General features: G+C 48.0%; 1 protein-coding gene across 1 annotated transcript in view; it reads right to left on the bottom strand.

The window, feature by feature from the left end:
- PSMB2 (proteasome 20S subunit beta 2) overlaps positions 1 to 19,645 on the bottom strand; it is a 31,127-nt gene extending 11,482 nt beyond the window's left edge. The window contains exons 1-3 of the mRNA XM_066638747.1: positions 19,453 to 19,645; positions 14,207 to 14,329; positions 13,204 to 13,274 (exon numbers count right to left, since the gene is read on the bottom strand). Coding sequence (XP_066494844.1) covers positions 13,204 to 13,274; positions 14,207 to 14,329; positions 19,453 to 19,543 — 285 coding nt within the window. The 5' untranslated portion in view covers positions 19,544 to 19,645. The remainder of the gene's footprint in view (positions 1 to 13,203; positions 13,275 to 14,206; positions 14,330 to 19,452) is intronic.
- Between the last annotated feature and the right edge of the window lie 1,256 nt (positions 19,646 to 20,901).

Raw genomic sequence — 20,901 nt, 5'->3', positions numbered from 1 at the left:
TAAGCATAACCAACGCTGAAAATAATCAATTTCTGTGGGTGAAATTTCAATGCTATGGATCCAGGAACACCCTCCCTCTGCAGATCTCTGCATTAATTGTTCTGCTGGGGGGCAGGCAACGGAGTAGCCACATGGAGAGAAAGTAGGGGTGTGGAGAAATTCCCCCCTGCCCCACTTTACCTCCCATGAGGCAGGGCTGCACGGCAGCTTTCCTCCTGCCAAGTTTGATGCTTGAAAACAGAAAGGAGCGTCATTTCTCGCCATCAGCCTGGCTGGCCCATAAAGAAGTCACATCAGAGCTCATCACGGCACATAAAGAAGTGTGGAAAGATTTTCCGTACACTGACTGTGAATGGGAGTTGTTTTCTAGAGGTGTGTACTCTTTATATTGTATATACATTAAAGGTATAGGCAAACGGCAATTGAGGCATGCAGAGGGGGAAGGGGGAAGAGAGGGGATTGTGGGTATCTGGGAATTGCAGAGGGAGAGCAGGGTTGAGGCAAATGGAGGATGCAGAGGGGGGAAGGGGAAGAGAGGGGGTTGTGGGTATCCCCCACAATCTCCCTTTCTGCCCCTCCACTCCTGCGTCATCCCCTGGGGGCTGGGGATAAGCCCTCAGTTTGGCTGTACTTGTCGTAAGAGGCGACCAAACAGCCACCGGGTAGATGGGACTCGTCAGCCTGGGAAGGCAGCTCATCTAAGAGAAGGAAACTGACCTCAAACCTCCACTGCCTTGTGGCCATACCCAGTTGTGGAAAAGTTTTCAGGAGGCAAAATCAGGAGCCGGAGTCCCTGAGGCAGTTCGTGGCTGTACACAGTCATGCTCTGGCAACTCCTGCGACGCCGCTGGAACCAACCGCATTGGCTTCTGCCTTTCCATTGGATCATTCCAGCGACGTGGAGAGGGGGGATTTGCTTCATGGGTAACAGGCTATCCTCCATACCTTCTTTACCCAGGCTTCGCACACTGGAGAGGACACTTCAACTTCGCCATATGGCGTCGGCATAACACGGGAAGCAGCAGTTTACCGGTTATAAGTCTTTACTCGATTGGCGTAGAGCGTGACGCCAGGGGCTGCTTCCGATGGTGGGAGAGATCATTGCATCTCATTGGGCAGCTACCGCCCGCCTTAAGCTGGGCAGTCCCCGGCCAGTAAGGTGTTGCCTCACCATGGTTCGTTAACCTCACGGAGTGCGTGGGGTTTAGGGTGAAAACCGACAAGCAGATCGATAACTCTGCACCATGCAACAGAAAACTACTGCCCTAAAGCTGGGCACCTGGAACGTTAGGACAATGACACCTGGCTTCTCTGATGACCTGCAAGAAATAGACGACGCACGCAAAACAGCTGTCATCGACATGGAGCTGAGCAGACTGCAGATGGACATCGTCGCCCTTCAAGAGACTAGGCTGCCAGATTCCGGATCTGTCAAGGAGAGAAATTTCTCATTTTTCTGGCAGGGAAAACCACCAAACGAAACCAGGGAACATGGTGTTGGCTTTGCGGTCAGAAATACCCTGCTGAAATCCATCATCCCACCTACTGTGGGAAGTGAAAGAATTTTGTCCGTGCAGCTCCAGTCATCAGCAGGATGTGTCACTCTCATCAGTGCTTATGCATCGACTCTGTCGTCTCCAGCAGAAGTCAAAGACAAATTCTATGATGACCTGGCCACCACTATCAAGAAGATCCCCGTAAAAGAGCCATTGTTCATCCTCGGCGATTTCAATGCTAGAGTTGGTGCTGATAACAGTTCGTGGCCCACTTGCTTAGGTCAGTTCGGCACTGGGAAGATGAACAAAAATGGCCAATGCCTGCTAGAGTTTTGCTGTCATCACGGTCTCTGTGTCAGCAACACGTTCTTCAACACAAAGCCCCAACATAGAGTCTCTTGGAGACACCCAAGATCAAAGCACTGGCACCAGCTCGACCTGATTCTCACCAGACGCTCCAGCCTTCCCAGCATCAAGATCACATGCAGCTATCAGGGTGCTGCCTGCGACACTGACCACTCCCTGGTGTGCAGCAACTGCAAACAAAGCGACTGTACCACACGAAAAGGAAGGAAGACCTCGCATTGATACCAGCAAGACCCGGGACCAGGGAAAAGTGGAGGAATTTGCTCAAGCACTTGAGGAATCTCTTCCAGGCCCGGCCGATGCAAATGCATCCAACAGATGGGAACATTTCAAGAATGCCGTTTACAACAATGCCTTGTCCATATTTGGCAAGAAGACCAACAAGATGGCAGACTGGTTTGAAGCCCACTCTGAGGAGTTGATACCAGTCATTGAGGAAAAGAGGAGAGCTCAAGCAGCATACAAGGCCTGTCCCAGTGAGCACAACCTGCAGGTCCTCCGAGCTGCTCGCAGCAAAGTCCAGCAGACTGCCAGGAGATGTGCTAATGACTACTGGCTCCAGCTCTGCTCCCAGATACAGATAGCAGCTGACACGGGCAACATCAAGGGGATGTATGATGGTATCAAGCAGGCCCTAGGTCCAACGCAGAAGAGAATTGCTCCTCTGAAGTCTGCCACAGGCGAGGTCATCCAGGATCGGGTGCAGCAGATGGAACGCTGGGTGCAGCACTACTCTGAGCTATATTCCAGAGAAAATGTAGTCACCGAAGAAGCGCTTAACAACATTGAGTGCCTGCCTGTGCTGGAGGAGCTTGACAGTGAACCAACCCTAGAAGAACTTCACATGGCCCTGGACTCCCTTGCCTTTGGCAAGGCACCTGGAAAAGACAGCATCCCTGCTGAAGTCCTAAAATGCTGCAAAGAGATCATCGTCACTGAGCTGCATGAAATCCTCTGTCTCTGCTGGAGAGAAGGTGGAGTACCTCAAGACATGAGGGATGCAAACATCATCACGCTGTACAAGAACAAAGGTGACAGGGGTGACTGCAACAACTACTGTGGCATCTCTCTCCTTAGCGTTGTAGGAAAGCTGTTTGCCCGAGTTGTACTAAAGAGGCTCCAGGTACTTGCAGAGAGCGTCTATCCAGAATCGCAGTGTGGATTCCGAGCCAACAGGTCCACCACTGATATGGTATTCTCCCTTAGACAACTGCAGGAGAAATGCAGGGAACAACGACAGCCACTTTTTATAGCCTTCGTAGATCTCACGAAGGTTTTCGACCTGGTCAGCAGGGACGGCCTCTTCAAGATTCTGCCCAAGATCGGATGTCCACCCAGGCTCCTCAGCATCATCAGATCTTTCCACAAGGAAATGAAGGGCACTGTTGTCTTTGATGGCTCCACATCAGACCCTTTGACATCTGAAGCGGAGTGAAGCAGGGCTTCTTCCTTGGTTGGTGTGTTTTTGCACCAACCTTGTTTGGGATTTTCTTTGCTGTTCTGCTGAAGCATGCCTTTGGAACTGCAACAGAAGGCATCTATCTCCAGACCAGATCAGATGGAAAGCTCTTCAACCTCTCCAGAATGAGAGCAAAGTCCAAAGTCCAGCTGAAATGTCTGCGTGACTTCCTCTTTGCTGACGATGTAGCTGTCACTACCCACTCTGCCAAAGATCTCCAGCAGCTCATGGATCATTTTTGCAAGGCCTGCCAAGATTTTGGACTGACGATCAGCATGAAGAAAACACAGGTCATGGTTCAGGATGTGGACTCACCTCCCTGCATTACAATCTCTGCGCATGAACTGGAGGTTGTCCATGACTTTGTGTACGTTGGCTCAACGATCTCCGACACTCTTTCTCTCGATACTGAGCTAAACAAACACATCGGTAAAGCAGCTACCACGTTTTCCAGACTCAAAAAGAGAGTCTGGTCCAACAAGAAGCTGACGGAACATACCAAGATCCAGGTCTACAGAGCTTGCATCCTGAGTACACTTCTGTACTGCAACGAGTCATGGACTCTTCACTCACAACAGGAGAGGAAACTGAACGCTTTCCACATGCACTGCCTCCAACGCATTCTCAACATCACCTGGTAGGACAAAGTTCCAAACAACACAGTCCTGGAACAAGCTGGAATCCCTAGCATGTATGCACTGCTGAAACAGAGATGCCTGCGTTGGCTTGGTCATGTCGTGAGAATGGATGATGGCCGGATCCTAAAGGATCTCCTCTATGGATAACTCGTGCAAGGAAAGCGCGCTACAGGTAGACCACAGCTGCGATACAAGGACATCTGCAAGAGGGATCTGAAGGCCTTAGGAGTGGACCTCAACAAGTGGGAAACCCTGGCCTCTGAGCGGCCCGCTCGGAGGCAGGCTGTGCAGCATGGCCTTTCCCAGTTTGAAGAGACACTTGGCCAACAGTTTGAGGCAAAGAGGCAAAGAAGGAAGGTCCACAGCCAGGGAGACAGACCAGGGATAGACTGTACTTGCTCCCAGCGTGGAAGGGATTGTCACTCCCAAATTGGCCTTTTCAGCCACAATAGACGCTGTGCCAGAACCACCATTCAGAGCGTGATACCAGAGTCTTTCGAGACTGAAGGTTGCCAACACATTAATTGTTCTACTGGGGGCAGGCAATGGCAGCATTTTCAGTCAGATTTATGAGTCAGCCTGACCAAAGGGAAGCATTCCTACCCAACCCTGATGGGAGGCAGTCCATTAAGCCTGACAGTGGCACGAGCACGTGCCTCTCCCAAAAGAGAAATATCGCTGGAGTTTTACAGTCCTACCTCATCACTTGCGGGGCCCGGCACTGTTCACTTTCATGTGCGCACAAAGGCCAAAAACATGACTGGCCCATCTGATTTCTGAGCCTTCAGGGCAAATGCTGATCAGCCCATTTTAAAATGTCTTGTGATCCACGTCACATGATTGGACTGGGTCTGATAGATGCAACACAAGGGGCATCACTGCTCCATGATGACTAGCACGGCCAACCCCGCCACTGGGCAGAATGGACTTTGCATCCCAGGCATAACTCTGGTGTCTTTCAAGTCAGGAATGCATGGGTTCCACCACTAGCAGAAGTCCAAATGTTCCATCGTGTTCTACTCCAGAAACCAGAGAGTACGCATGCTCCAGTCTAACACAACATAAGGAAAAAATAACTTTTTCACCCAGGTCATGGCCTGGAATAACCATCAGCCTGCCAGTTCTCTCTCACAAACCTCAACAAATATTTATACGACCAGCTCGTGGATTCGCTCTGGCTTCCCCAGTTGCTTCAATCCATCTTGCAAATAAGGCCACCAAGACTAACAGCTACTAACCATTTTTTACTAGCCCACCTGTCTAAAGATGCTTCTGAGATCTGTTTGTGGGTACACTCAACAGGACTTCCTTACCACCCCATCCATGACCAGACCTCTACAATTCAGTTACTCATCTTCTAAAGAAAACAAATGAGTTCTGAGTGTAAGACAACAAAGACAGATACAAAAGAGCTTCCCACCCACCCCCCACCCTTGCACTGCCTCATTGAAAGATCACAATAAAGCCCAACATGGGAAGACAATCTTCCAAATGACCAGGAGATGCCAAGGGTTAAAGATTTATACTGAAGAGTGCTTTTGCCTGCCATGCAAATGCAGTTATTTAAGGAGGAAGGTGCCCCCTCCTGCCCCCACCAAGTGGCATGACCATGGTGTCAAAGTGCACCGTGTGCTGGAGGGTGCTGCCATCTGTAAGAGTGCAACATTTCATCTCCGGTAAACAAACACATCTGCCTCTGCCAGTGTCCTCCCCGCTGAGAGGCCCATCTGGAGCAGGTGAGCAAGAAGGCAAACCCGGACACAGGGGGTGGGGAGGAAAACAGTAAGCAGGATCAGGCCTCCAGGGACCTGGCATGCCAAGGAAGGAGCCAAAGTCCCACCACACCACATCCTGCCAACCCTCCTCCATCAGGCAGTCTGCTAAATTGCCCTCGTTAGCGAGGTGGCTCCAGGCCTGTGTCACCTGAGCCATCTGCTCCAAAGGTCATGTGACCTTGCCAATCCTATTTAAAGGCAGCCACATTCTGTGGGGGGTGGTCCTGGGAGAACAACCCCCCCCACACACACACATTTCAGGGGCAAACACAAAACCAGGTAATCTCCCCTGCAACCCACCAGAAGCGACACAAGAGGCAAAGACAGTAGAGGTCAGTGTTCCAGGAGAAGAAAAACATTGAAAATAGCTGGGCTGGCACAAAGATAAAGAAATCTGGCCTAGTGACCAGTCAAACAATGGTTAGGAATTAAAAGTATTAATTTCATATAAAGGTAAATTATACGAAACTTTACACAAGGGATAAAATCTGTAAATGGTACAAAAAAACCAAACATGATTAAATTCCACACGATTGCGACCCATGACTTATACCTAACAAGGCTTTGCAAGTTTAAAACACACACACACACACACACACACACACACACACACGCGCGCGCGCTTTTCAAGAGAAAGAACAGCTCTTCCTTGTTATGAATGTCACGGTTAGTCCAAGCAGTTACAACTTACGTTTTAACAAAATCAAATGACACAGAGAATTAACAGGCACAGAAGTCAGCACAGAAGCAAGACATGAGGTGCTTGCTCCTCTGAGAATGAATGGGAAAGCATCTGCTGCACCCAGGACCCCATTCAGATGTGGCAGCCAAGCTCTGGGCAGGCAGTCATTGAGAGGTTTCATGCCTGTGTGTACCTTTCTCCTCAAGTGAGGGTTCCAATAATAATATTACAGGGCATTTATAGAGTTCTTTCAAGCATGCAAAGTCTTTCTTATGCGCTCCTTCAACACAATTCTTACTCCCAACCGGTCAGGTAAAATTATTATCCTCATATTGCAAATGGGGGTGATAGAAGGTGAGAAGAATCAGCAGAGACCAGGTCAGAATTGCGAAAGTCCTGATGTGCCTCTACACTACACCAGTTCTTATTATGGGTTGGAGATCAGCTGCACTTTGCCTAAACTGCGAAAGGAGGTCAGGAACCTAAGCACAGAAGTCCAAGACATGGTGCCAACAGCTCACCCATGGCCTCCTGGACTTCTGCACCCCTCCTTTTGCCATCAGCTGACAGGTAAAAATGAAGTCTGCCACCTACGTGAAGCCTGGCGAGTATCTGACTGCAGCCACAGATTGCCAAATATCAGGTGATTATCTGCCATGCATCCCAGCCCTAGGCATAAGAACAGCCCCACTGGATCAGGCCATAGGCCCATCTAGTCCAGCTTCCTGTATCTCACAGCGGCCCACCAAATGCCCCAGGCAGCACACTAGATAACAAGAGACCTCATCCTGGTGCCCTCCCTTGCATTGGCATTCTGACATAACCCATTTCTAAAATCAGGAGGTTGCGCATACACATCATGGCTTGTACCCCGTAATGGATTTTTCCTCCAGAAACTTGTCCAATCCCCTTTTAAAGGCGTCTAGGCTAGACGCCATCACCACATCCTGTGGCAGGGAGTTCCACAGACCAACCACACGCTGAGTAAAGAAATATTTTCTTTTGTCTGTTCTAACTCTCCCAACCCTCAATTTTAGCGGATGTCCCCTGGTTCTGGTGTTACGTGAGAGTGTAAAGAGCATCTCCCTATCCACTCTGTCCATCCCCTGTTGCTATGAGAGAGGGACACCCAGCCTCATCTGAGCAGGGGGCATCAGTATTTGGTGAAGCAGATGACTGGTATAAGGAGATGAAACCCCCCCCCCCCCAACATGTGAATTTTTTTTGCTGGAAAAAGCAGCTGTGGAAGCAGGCCCTCTTTGCAGTTCCTTGTGATGGGACCATGAAAAGCGCAGTAATTGCTAGAGAGCTCTGTACAAGCACAGTTCTGTTTGGGATATTTACTCAAAGCTTCGTGTTTAGTTTTTCTACAAAAGCAGCTTGTTTGGCTCGACACATCAAACAGTTTCGCTTCATTAAATTGTTGTCAGAAAGAGATTAAAGAAAATCCATGCATTTGCATGAGAACTGAAGACCTTATCTCAATTTAATTTTTTTTAAAGAGGGCTTAAGTCTTTTCTGCTGTCTGGGAGCGGATGGGGGTGTAGGAATCCATCATGACAAAAACAGGAAAGTTAGCCCATGCCACCACAGTTTTAGAAAACCACCTAATTCCCACACCCCCACTCCGAGTTGCAACTCAATAAAGTCCAGCACAGAAATTCTCCTGGTTTTTACCTTTCTTCCAGGACTGCCGGGGGGGGGGGGGAGTTGCTAAGCACTTGACAGGATATAATCCAGGCCAGTCCATCCATGAGGCAGACAGAGGCTGCTGCTTAAGTCAACAGACTGGATGACTGGAGGTGGATGCCTCCAAGGCTCCTCTTCTCACTCCCTCCTTGGATTGGTCAGAACAGAGCAAGTGTGAATGAGAGGTGAGTAGGGGGCTAGAGAGTCTACAGGGCTCTAATCCACTCTCCTCTCCACTTCTTCTGATTCAGGGAGTGGGATGAGCAGAGGCTGGCACATCACTAGGCAAGAACATCGGAAGAACTCTGCTGGATCAGGTCAAAGGCCCATTCACTTCATGTATCTCACAGTGGCCCACCAGATGCCTCAGGGAGCCACAAAAGACAAGACACTTGCATCCTGGTGCCATTCTCTTGCATCTGGCATTCGGAAGTCGCCTACTTCTAAAACCACGAGGTTACAATGGTTTGTAACCTGTGACGGACTTTTCCTCCAGAAATCTGTCCGATCTCCTTTTAAAGGCACCCAGGCCAGGTGCTTTCATCACATCCTGTGGCAAGGAGTTCCACAGATTAATTATAAAATGGGCAAATATTTTCCTTTGTCTGTCCAATTCTCCTGCCAGCAATTTTAGTGAAGGGAGGGCATTTCCTTCCTCAGGTATGAGAATATCTTGGACGCAATACATGGTTGGTGAGCTGCATTTGGCTTGGAGAGTCATGTGATGTACTGGAATCGCAGAAGATCTGGCGAGGAGGTAGAATGTGGTGTCTGCAGTGGCCCCTTAAGGAGTTAAGGCCTGGGCTTTCAGCAAAGGGTGTGCTGCACAGGTGCAGCCACTAGAGGCAATGAGGATCCTAAGGATATAAGGAGCACCTGAGGCAGGAAGGGTTTGTGGGTTGTAGAAGGAGTGCAGGTTGGAGATAGGAGAGGAGACTGACTTTGGCTTGGATACTCTGATTTGACTGTCTTACCTGGAATCTGACCTTGGACTGTGACTCGGCTTATTGACTCTGGACTTTGGCCTGGATATTCTGACTAACTTTGTGGTTAACGGACCTACTGGACTGTTGACTTACGGCTCTGCCTTGTGGACTGACCTTCTGGTTAATTATCTGGCTCACTGACTAACGGACTACTTGAACAGGCTGCGGAGAGCTGAGGTGAGCTGCTATACCTGGAAGGACTGCTGCCTTAGGAACTGGGTCTCTGCAGTTTAAACAGGCAAGCTACCCTGGTGGGGGAGTCTAGCAGTACTGCAGTAGAGAACTGGGGCCATTGCTGGGGAATGAACGGGGAGCTAATTAGCTTAGAGTGGGCATAAGTTCCCTAAGTGAGGCTTGGATTGGGAATCTGGCAGAACATGTGATGAAGACCTGCCCCATCAACAAGCATTTTATTACAGCTGTTCAACAACAGTTCTACCCGTAGACATTTGTGCCTTAAAGTGCCAAGTAACACAACTGGATTTTATGCCAATAAAGGTTAAATTAAAAAAACAACTGGATGGGTCTGCAAATGTTCAGTCCATTCACTTCTTATGAACAAAAAATGAGGCACCATCTCTATAGTATTGAAGCTGGGAATGTCACTGTGCTAATTTGTCTGTAGATAGCTTTTTTTAAAAAAAATGGAACTAATGGATTTTCAGAGTGGTTACAAGTAGGACTGTTGGCTGGGAGTGGAATTCCAATCTTAGGAGTCAGCAAGACTTGCATAGGATGGCTACAGTTTTCATCCATTTAGCCATACTACATCAAACCAAAGTCCACCAAAACTATTCTGATCCTAGCACCAGTCAAGTTGACACTTCTGGCAACCAACACAGAGGGCGTGAAGATGCCAATATATAACCAGTGTGTCCCCAGCACATTATTCAGAAGTGCAGCTTCTTCTCATGTATGCTGGTAGCACAGCACCACAAGCTAAACCCTCCTGGTCCAGAAGCCCACGCAGCCCTGCTGTCAGCTTTGGAAGGCTCATCTCTGTTTGCACATGCCACGCTACAGTGAATGAGAACTCCCCAGCTGAACACACTGTAATGAATACGCTCTCGACTTAAACAGTGAAACCAATGGGACACGTTGAAAATACATGAAATTTGGACTCAAGGAGTGGTAAGTGAAACTTGACTAAGAAGACAGTCACAGCAGAAGTTCCAGTTACATAAAATGGTTCCAGACGTATGGAGGTTTTACATGTCTGTAAGTATCACTGTCTTGGAACTCGCATGAAATGGCAGTCTTCGTCAAATTAGCTCTGATCTCTGAACTTCCTTGCTGAACACAAGATTCTCTTTTGCTTTAAGAATAGCTCAAATGCCTGTGACAAGTAAAACCATTCATACAAGATAAGAAATCTAAAGCATCATCTCAGAACTAAAAGCAACCTTGCTTGGGAACAGGCATTTAAAGTTAGAACGCTGAAGGACTCAGAGTACTCAAAAGGCAAATTGGGCCGCTAAAGGGCTTGTTCAATTTGGAACTGCTGAAGAGACGTAAGAGAGAATACAATACCATTCACCGTGACCAGTAAGGCAGCATGGGGGACCAGGCAGAAGGGTAGCACTCTAGAGTCCATACGTTTTAGCTTAGCTGTCAAGGCTAGCCAACATGCGCATCCACCCCACCTGCATGCCTCCAATTGCCAGATATTGGAACATGGAGCAAAAGGCCATTGCCCCTATGCCTGACTTGTGAGCGTCTGAGAGACATTTGGTTGGCCCGGTGTCAGAAAGGGGATGCTGGAATAAACTGATCTTCAATTGATGCAGCAAAGCTTTTTTTTTTTTTTTAAGTTCATTGTAATCTAGAATCTGCACTACAACAGGATACAGTAAAAAGCTTTTTCTTCACATTAAGATCCAGCCAGGCATTGCCACTATATCTATCGCAAACACAAACCTCTGAGTGCTCAAAGCCCCAGCAATTCACTGTTCTTGCTGCACTAACACAGACCACACTTAAAAGCAGCACACTCCACTGGTCACATGCCATTTTCATTTTTAGGTTGTCTTTTCTGCCCTGCAGCACTCAGTCATGTGTCTACACATGTCTGGTTGTTTTTTTTTTTTTTTAAAGGACCAAACAAGAATTGTATCAAAAAGCTAAAAAAATATTTCTGCAAGAAGGCTGCAGAGCTCTGCATAACACCTCGGCCTTCCTTTTGACTAAAAAATAAATCACAATAAGTTAGGGTAGTGGTTCTCAAACTTCTTGGGAGTTTTACTCCCGAGGTAAGTCTGTGGGGGAAGGGGCAAGGGGAGTGGAGTGATCCACAGGATTGCATCACTAACAGGGGTGCTTATATGGAGGGCTGCTGGAATCTGCAAGGGCTCCTCGAGGCTTAGAATGTTCAAACAGAGTGATTGCAAAGCACTTCCTTGCAGCACCCTCTGTGAGTATAAGTACCCCCTTCACACCTGAACCTGTGGATTGCTTTGCTGCCCTTGCCCCTCTCCCCCACCCCTTAAAGGGACCAGGGGACCTTTACATGAGCAGGTGGGTTGTGACCCACCACTATGAATTGTGTGTTAGGGGAATGGGTAACAAAGTTTGTTTTCTGAAAGATAAAAAGTTAGGCAGGTCTGCTCAGAGTCATTACTTCAAACAGGTGACAGAATTCAGCTGTCCTAGGCACTGAAATTAAGACTTTTTTTTTTAAAAAAAGAGTCTACACAACTCTGCTTGGGACACTTTGACAACTGTCACTAACAATATATTTCTGGCACCTGTTTGAAGAGGAACTGCAGTTCAACATATGCTTTGCATGCAGAACGTCCCAGGTGCAATCACAGAATCAGAGTTGGATGGGAGCCACAAGGTCATCTAGTCCAACCCCCTGCCTAGAACAGGAAATTCTCCTAGCACCTATCAAGGCTCTGCTTGAAGATCTCCTGTGAGGGAGAATCTAACGCCTTCAGTAATCTGTTCCACTGCCAAACCTCCCTTCCCATCAAGAATTTTTTCCTGCTGTCCAACCAGAATCTCATGTAGTTTGCACTCCTTGGATTTAGCTTTGTTCGCAGAGACAGTTGAGAACAGATTTGTCCCTTCTTCCATCTGACAGCCCTTTAGGCTGTCTTTCAATCCTTGAGAGCATCTCCAGGGAAGGTTGGAGGAAAATGAAAATTGATTCTCTGTGCCCTACTGTTGCTAAAAGATTTATACTGAAAGTTTGGAAAGATAAAAGCCCAACCTACAGTTTTGCAATGGATGGAGAAACGCTCAACTCTGTATTTGAATCCCTTGTCTATAGAAGACAAATTGTATGGATATATTCATGGAAATCTGGAAACATTTTTTTAAGTATTCATTTATAGATGTTCATTACTGATTGTTTTGTACTATGGTTTCTGTATTTAATATATCAATTCTTTTTCTGATTATTATTATACACACACTTTCCCCTCTTTATTATTATAACACTATATGTATAGTTTGCTAAGATCTTACTACTGTGTCATTTTTATTTTTAATAATGGCAAAAAGGCACTACAAAACAATTCAAGTGGTATGCTAATGAGCCACAAAAACCAACTTTTAAGGGTAAGAATAGCTGGAAAGAGTGTCTGGGGACAGACTCCCTTGCCCAGCAAAGGCCAGCTGCATCGCTATTAGACCAAGGTATGGCATGCGCCGCTCTGATGGTGCTGCTCTGGCAGCTGCTGTGGCAGTGGGCAATGTGGCACATTCAGGTATCACAGAAGGTGGATGGGTGTGGGAGAACCTGGGTGAGCTGGGACAAAGGGTATCCGGACTTAAAAGCCTGCTGCCAGCCTATGAGGAGGAGGCCACAGACAGGGGAGATGAGGCCCTGACACAGGCTTGGATCAGGGCTAGTCTAGAGTCAGCGTCCAGGATGGTGGAGGACTTGAGTGGCTCCCTGACCCCACCCCAGAATTCCTAGGAATTGTGGCCCTACCCTTCCCCCTTTGCATCCTAGGAACATTGGTTATGTCTCCAGCACTACAGTAGAACCCAGGCCTTGGCAAACCATATCTTGGGGGGCTCCTCCTTCTACAATCCTGATGTCACAAAAAGATCATTACACAGATATAACAAACAAACACAAATAGAGATGGCAAAAGCCACCTTACCCTACTCCGCAGATAGTCAGCCAGGTTGCGGCGTGTAAAGTTAGCAGCTGCAGTTGGAGACAACTCATATCCTGCCAATAAGAACACATTCACAAGACTGTAAGGTTAATGGGACTACACTCTCTAGGGCAGCTCTTACTTTGGGTGTGGGGGAGGGAAGCAATTTCTTCAGCTTGTGCTAGATTTGTCAAGTACCAAAAACAGAACAGAGTAGCTATTGCAGTCAGGGCTGAAAGCATTCCATTACAGATGTGGACAAATCAGAACTGTCTTGTCAGGGTCACTGACAAGGTTTAGATGCCCAAGTGACATCTCCATATGGGACAAGCCATTTCCAGCCCCAGGCTGACAAGAAAAATGGTGACTCTTTTTCCAGGGAAAAATGAAACCAGAACTCTATAAAGCCATGACCATGAGAGGGGGGGGGGCCTACAGGGCAGTAGGGAGCAGTTAAGAGCACTGTCAGGTACAGGTCTGTCAGGACTGTACCATATCAGATTGCAGATGGGATGTTGCATGTATCTCTGAGTAAGTTTGAATGTATCTCTGAGTAAAACACATCCTGCCCTTAGAAAACAAGAACTTCTGGACTAGAAGAGACCGAGTTGGAAATTCTTGCCTTAAAGTGTTAATTTTCAAATGGTAGAGAGATTTGGCTTTATTACTCTTTTACTTACCTGCATTTTGAAGTGGTACATTCACACAGAATGGCCCTGGGAGATTCCAAGAGGTCTGTAGGAGAGCAACACATTTATTCCATCCCCCCTCCCCCAGCATGGTAAATCAAGTGGGAAAACCGTATCAGTCACAGAGTGAGCAACTTGGCACAAAGAGAGGGCAAAAAACCCTACAGCCAGTCAAAATGCATGACAGATCAGGGTACGTGGACTCTCTGGATCTAATCTAAGCATATATCTTGTGTGCAGAACTCTGGCAAGTGTGTGGCTCATCACTGTGAAATCCAGATATCTTGCTTAAAATCTTGGCAACAGCCTCTACTCACCATTCCTCATCTTGTAGAGTTGGACATTTTTCTGGATGTACTCTGCAAACTGGACAGTATCGCCAGCCTCTCCGACACAGAGGAGCAAGATTTTCTCACTCATCTTGAACATCTTGTCATGGTCTAGAATCGGGGGGGGGGGGGGGAGAGGGAGAAGAGAAACGCATGCCAGAGTCAGATACATAAAAGCTGCTACTGTTAAGTTATTATTATTTATTATTATTAACAATATTTATATACCGCATTTCAACTAAAAGTTCACAAAGCAGTTTCATGTTAAGAGACAGAAAGGTACAGAAATAGGCACAGTTTTCCAGTGTAAACAATGTAGAAACAAGGTCTTCCAAGACTCAAATCTACCCCTTACATGAAAATTCAAGTTTTGCTAACCTGTGGAAATTGCAACTGAAGGACTTACTTGCCAACCTACACTACGCCAAAGTTTCTGTAATACACACTAGTATTTAAATTTGTTTAATTAGCTTAAAAACTGATATATCTGTAAACAACCCTAAAAAAGTTGATCCGGGGAAGAAATATCTGAGATCATCAACTACAATTTAGAAAGTATTAAAAATCAGCAAGACATGAAGGTGATTAAGTAGTGTTTTCCTCTGAAAATAAAATTTCATCTCACACACGGGTTTTTGAAGGCAAGACAAGAACAAGTATACGCTATGCCATCTAATAGGTAGAAATCTACCATTTGCATGCCACTCAATTCTGCAATCTTACCTTGCATTAATCAGTTAAGACTTTTTTGTAATCTATTCCAGGAAAGACTTATCTCTCCAGTGAAAAACAGCTCTCTGCTTTTAAAAACCATGCAACAGTCTAAACTTTCATACCACAATCTCCCTTCTATTTTATATTCACAAAATACTGCTGAATAAATCTTCCCTGGAAGACATGTTGAAAAGCTTCTGATATGTCATAATCCTTTAATAGGATTAGAAAAGAATTTTGCAGTTGTTAAAAAACACTATAAATAAAGCTTCAGCATTTGTGGGTTTTAGACCACTATGCCTAGGGAGCTTTACTGACATTTGTTTAGCATGTGAAGGAAAATCAAGAAAATGCCAAGAAAGTTTATCACTAGTTCTCTCCATGAAAGCACTGACAGCTGATGCTATTTCCCCTGTCTCTTGATGGGACAAGGTGCCACTTAAGCCACAATCAAAGCATGGTATATGAACCACTATACACACCACTTTTTTGTGCCAGCACAGTGCTGGAGTTACTACTACCCTCTCCCAAATATTTTCGTTGCTTTGGCTAGAATCCACTATCAGGTTGCCAGATATCCATATTCCAGTGGTTAGGGACTGGCAGCTTGTAGGCGAAGCTTGCAGATGGGTGTTTCAAAGGCACATGCAGTTTGGCCTCAGGCAAGCACGATTGCTGACATGTCATGCAAGGGTTACACCAGGTCATTTTCAGAATAACAAAATATACTCTGATAAACTTAACTGAACTGGAGGGAAATTTTATTCTAGAAAGCGTATTTCTATCTAGAGCAGCCATTTTCAACCACTGCGCTGTGGCACACTGGTGTGCCACAAATGGTTCCGAAGTGTGCCACAAGAATTGGGAGAGGGCCATTTATTAGTAGGACCAATGGGGGATGTGAGCCCCCATAGACAGCATGGTGCGCCTTGTCAGTTGTTAAAAAACTGATGGCGTGCCTTGACCATTTTAGTGCCTTGACAGTGTGCCATGAGATGAAAAAGGTTGAAAATCACTGATCTAGAGCAGGGGTGCCCAAACCCCGGCTCTGGGGCCACTTGTGGCCCTCAAGGCCTCTCAATGTGGCCCTCAGGGAGCCCCCGGTCTCCAATGAGCCTCTGGCCCTCCAGAGATTTGTTGGAGCCCGCACTGGCCTGATGCAACTGCTCTCAGCGTGAGGGCGACTGTTTGACCTCTCGTATGAGCTGTGGGACAAGGGCTCCCTCCACTGCTTGCTGTTTCACGTCTGTGATGCAGTAGCGGCAGCAAAGGAAAGGCCAGTCTTGCTTTGTGCAAGGCCTTTTATAGGCCTTGAGCTATTGCAAGACCTTCATTCATTCATATAAGTTCATCTTTAATATATTCATTTATGTAAACTTATGTACATTTATTCAAATTTAAAATGTAAATTAATTCTTTTCCCCCCCAGCCCCCAACACAGTGTCAGAGAGATGATGTGGCCCTCCTGCCAAAAACTTTGGACACCCCTGATCTAGAGTCTTAATTTCTGATTTGTTCTTCCAATTCCACCCAGCTTGTCAAGCTTTGAATCTCAACTTCTCACTCAGTCATTGCTGATCTCACTTGCCTCCTCTTAAGTACAGGATTCTGTTTCTTCTTATATACATCATGCTGTTACACGTCTCTTCACAAAACTTTTTTTTCAGCTGTCTCCTACTGAGAGCCTCCCTATACTTGGCAACTGATCAGAGTTTCTATCTAGGCTTAATAGCACTTTAAACAATTATATTTTTTAAAAAATTATCCTTTACTCTACGCTATGCACGAGTTGTCTGATCATAAGCCACTGGTTGGGACTTAAAGGAGTTTGTTCTCCAAACTATACAGCGATTTGAGTACTTCATAGATCACATTTAGAGCATGCATCTTCAACTGGTAGGGTGGGTTGGGATGCACAAATGGTTGCACTCCACCCAAAGTGTTTTGTGGCAGTTGCATTATTACCATTTCAATTTTTATTCAGGATTTTGTTCTGTAAAAAGAGGAAAAAAAACAGGGAGAACAACCAGATGCAAAAGTAGTCAAGGATTTTGAACCCCAAATAGTTGAGCAGTAGAGAGAATTTTAAGAAGTGCAGCTTTTTCCATCTTGATACAACAAGATGCACCTGCTCAAACTACCTCTCCTAGGCAACTATTTAGAGGTGGGAAAACCTTCTTTTGTCCCTTATGGCAAGTCACTCTGGAGACAAAAAAGCAGCTAGAGAGTAGAACTGGAAAAGATACAGAGGAGGGCAACCAATATGATTAGTGGGCTGGGGCACCTCCCTTCTGAGGAAGGGCTAAAAGATCTGGGGTTGTTCTGTCTAGAAAGAAAGTGCCTGAATGGGTGCATGATTGAAACAGAAAATTATGCATGGGATGGATAGAGGCAAGTTCTTTTTTCTTTTGCACAACACAGAACCAGGGTACATCTATTAAAACAAACTGATGGGAGAGAGAGAGCAAACAAAAGCAAATATTTCTTTACCCAGACTGCAACTCCTTGGCAGGAGGAACTTCTTGCCACATAATGTGGTGATGACACCTGGCCTGGATGTCTTTAAAATGTGATTGGACAGATTGATGGAGGAAATGTCCACCACAGGTTACAAGCCACTGGTGGGTATAAATAACCTCTGGGTTTTAGAGGTGGCCTCTCTCTGAGTGCCAGATGCAAGGGAAAAGTAACAGAATACAGAGGACATTCCAGCCCACCATTCCTCCTCTTCCACTTCAGATTCAGGGAGCAGGAGGAGAAGAGCAGAGGAGGCAGCAGCTGAGAAGGGGGCAACATGTGGTGTGGCAAGGGGATCCAGCGGCACTTTGCCTGCAGGCTCAGTTGCTGTTGAGGAACTGAGCCAGCCCAGTGCAAAAACAACTCCCATTCACAAAAAATGTGGGCAAAGACTTTTCCACACTTTCAGCAAATATTTTAGTTGCAGCAGCACTGCACTGATTCAACTTCCTCACAGGCTGTTGGTGAGAATTGGTGAGGCTGTTGGTGCCTGCACCAGAATTGGTGCAGACTGTTGGTGAGAATACTTTCTGTTTCAAGTCTCAAACTTGGCAGGAGGAAAGCTGCTGTGCAGCCATGCCTCATGGGAGGTAAAGGGAGGGAAGGAAAACCCCTCCACACCCCCACTCCTTTCTCTCCATGTGGCTTCTCTGTTGCTGCTCCCCTGAAGAACAATTAATGCAGAGGCCTGTGTGGAGGACATGCCTGAACCCAAGGCAGTGAAACTTCACCCACAGAAATTGACTACTGCAATGTTTCTCAAACTGAGTGTTGTGACCTAAGTTCTGGTGGGTCCCAGAAAGCCTTCAATGAAAACATGGGTGATAGACAGTTCAGATAGCCTCAGGACTGGAGGCAATGAGTTATTCAAAAAATCAGAGAGCTGCTAACTTTTCTGTAAAGAGGTGAGCTCCTGCAGTTTGCAAACTTGTGTCAATAAGGGAGACAAATGTTTGAGTGTCTTTTCTGGTGTGCTTTTTTCCAAGTTCGCCAATGACAAGGGGGGGGAGAGGTGAAGACTGGGTCATAACAGCTGATCCCCTCAAGTCTTGCAGCTGTTCACGAGGGCTGCCTCGTTATGATCAAGGGATGGGTTTTTTTACAAATACATGAATAACTAAAATATTACTTTAAAATAAACAAATAAAATAAGCCCTTTCTAGGTCCCAGTCTTGTAAAGCTAGGTGGGTCCCACAAGAGCGTCATTTTAAAAGATGGGTCCCACTGCGAAAGAGTTTGGGAAACACTGGACTGCAACAGTGGTGCCCGATGTTTTATCCACTTGCACGCCCCTTGGCAGCCCGCTTTCATAAACCGCACGCTCCGTATTAGCAAAATGTTTATAATCACTACAGTTGCTATTATTTCAAATTTATATTTTGATCCGTATTTGATGATTGACGAATGGATGACCAGAAGCGAGCAGTTAGTGGGGCTTCTGTGGCCTGCCTTGCCAGCCCCCCGGGTATTCCAGTGCAGACCTACCTCCTTCCGCCAGTACTCAAGTTCTTTCCCCAGTACCCCAAATGTCCTGGCAAGCAGTCCTAGGGGGACACGAACCCAGGGGGGGGGTCCTACTGTCACAACTCAGACAGCCCCAGTCCTGCTACACATCGGTGCTCCAGCTGGCCCCCAACACCTCTCAGCAACCCTGATCACACTAGGTCACCCCAAAGGACCCCCCCAAAGACCCCCACCATTCCCCACATCTGCCTGACACCCCCCTAGTTCAGGCTCCCACCTCCTGACATGAAGGATGTGCGGTGGGTGGGGAGGCAGGTGACACAGAGCCTCACCTGCCCCCCCCACCCGCCGCCCAGGGGGAGGCTCTGCCTCACCTGCCCCCCCCACCCGCCGCCCAGGGGGAGGCTCTGCCTCACCTGCCCCCCCCACCCGCCGCCCAGGGGGAGGCTCTGCCTCACCTGCCCCCACCTGTCCCTGCCTGACCTCCCCTCAGGGCCTCCTTGCCCCCTCAGCCCCGCCCCAGGTCCCCCGCCACTGACCGCGCTTCATGTGGACGATGCTGGAGGCGGCGACGGTGTCGGCGGCCACCAGCACGAAGTCGGGGCCCTGGATGCCGATGAGGTACTCCATGGCGGGGGGCGAGCTCTCGACGACTTCGGTCGAGGGGAGAGCGCGAAGCCGCCGTGACACAGCGAGCAGCCGGCGCGGCGCACAGGAATGACGTCGAGGTCTCGCGAGACTCCCCCTCGAGTCTCCGCGACGTGATCCGTGTGGCCGCGCCCCCTCCGTCAAGCAGGCCGCGCGCGCGCGCTCTCTCTCTTGCTGCCGTTCCACGCACGTGACCCTTTCAGAACTGAGGCACCGCCCCCTTTCGTGCCCCGCCCTCCCTTCCAGGGACTGGCCAATGGGCGTGCACCAGCAGGGAGGGCGATTTGCATGTGAAGAGGAGGGCTTGGAACGCCAGAGCTGAGGGGGGCTGGGAGCGCCTCCAGGGAGGCTCAGCAGGGTAGACTGTCCTGAGCCCTGGAGGCTCCATTTAGGCCTGGCGGCTCATAGGCGTGGGTTGCACTGCTTTCTTCCTGGGGTCTCACACACGTTAGACTGAGGAGCCGTCTGTTCACAGGTAGACTGCTCCTGGCCATGGAGGCTCCACTAGGCCAATCCCTGATCAAGTCAACGCAGGGTGGGGTGGCATAGTGCACACCAGTGTCTCCTGGCCTGTTGGTTGGAGCCCTATGCATTGAGCCCTATGGAAAGGGAAGCTGAGCCACATGTGAAGGTGACCCCGGTCCACTTTGAAGGGCAGGTCGAGAGGAAGGCAAGGCCACCAGAATGGTCCTGATCCAATGAACATGGAGCTCAGCAAACACTCCAGAAGGCTGTCCCCACATAGTTAAAACAGAGGTTTGAACACCTGGTGAAGTGAAGCTTTGTTTTTTTTTTAGTCTTGTAAACTGGGATGTGCAGGGTGGGGAGGCAGGTGAGGCAGAGCCTCCCCACTTGAGTCCTTTGAAAAGCACCGCTGCTGTGTGAGGTGCCCAGGCACCCACAACCCACTGCATTTTGGCTTATGGAAGACATTGACAAGCTCTTGTGAGGATAAAGTGATTGCGGAGGAGAATGTATACAGCCCTGAGCGGTGGCGTAGCTAGAGGGGGGCGGAGCACCCAGTCAGGCCTCAGTGCGGCGGGCAAGCAGCCCCTCTCTTCGGAGCCATTCTCGGCATGCGGCTCCGTTTTGCTCCCCCTGCCAGGAATGGCTTTGAAGGGAGGGGCCGCTTGCCTGCCGCGCTGAGGTTCCCTGCCATACTGGGTGCTCCACCCCCCTCCAGCTATGCCACCGGCCCTGAGTGTATTGGAAATACACCTAATCAAGAACCAGGAAACTGCAAACATGGCCCTCTGCCCTGCGGTCTCACATGCCCCACCTGTCCCCTCTCCCCTCCAACCAGCAGTACCCATGGCTCCTTTAGCTTCACCTGTTTCCTC

The sequence above is a fragment of the Tiliqua scincoides genome, chromosome 10 (assembly GCF_035046505.1).
Source record: "Tiliqua scincoides isolate rTilSci1 chromosome 10, rTilSci1.hap2, whole genome shotgun sequence".
NCBI classification, from domain to species: Eukaryota; Metazoa; Chordata; class Lepidosauria; order Squamata; family Scincidae; genus Tiliqua; species Tiliqua scincoides.
The sequence above is the reverse complement of the archived record's forward strand: the minus strand, read 5'-3'. Positions and strand labels throughout refer to the sequence as shown.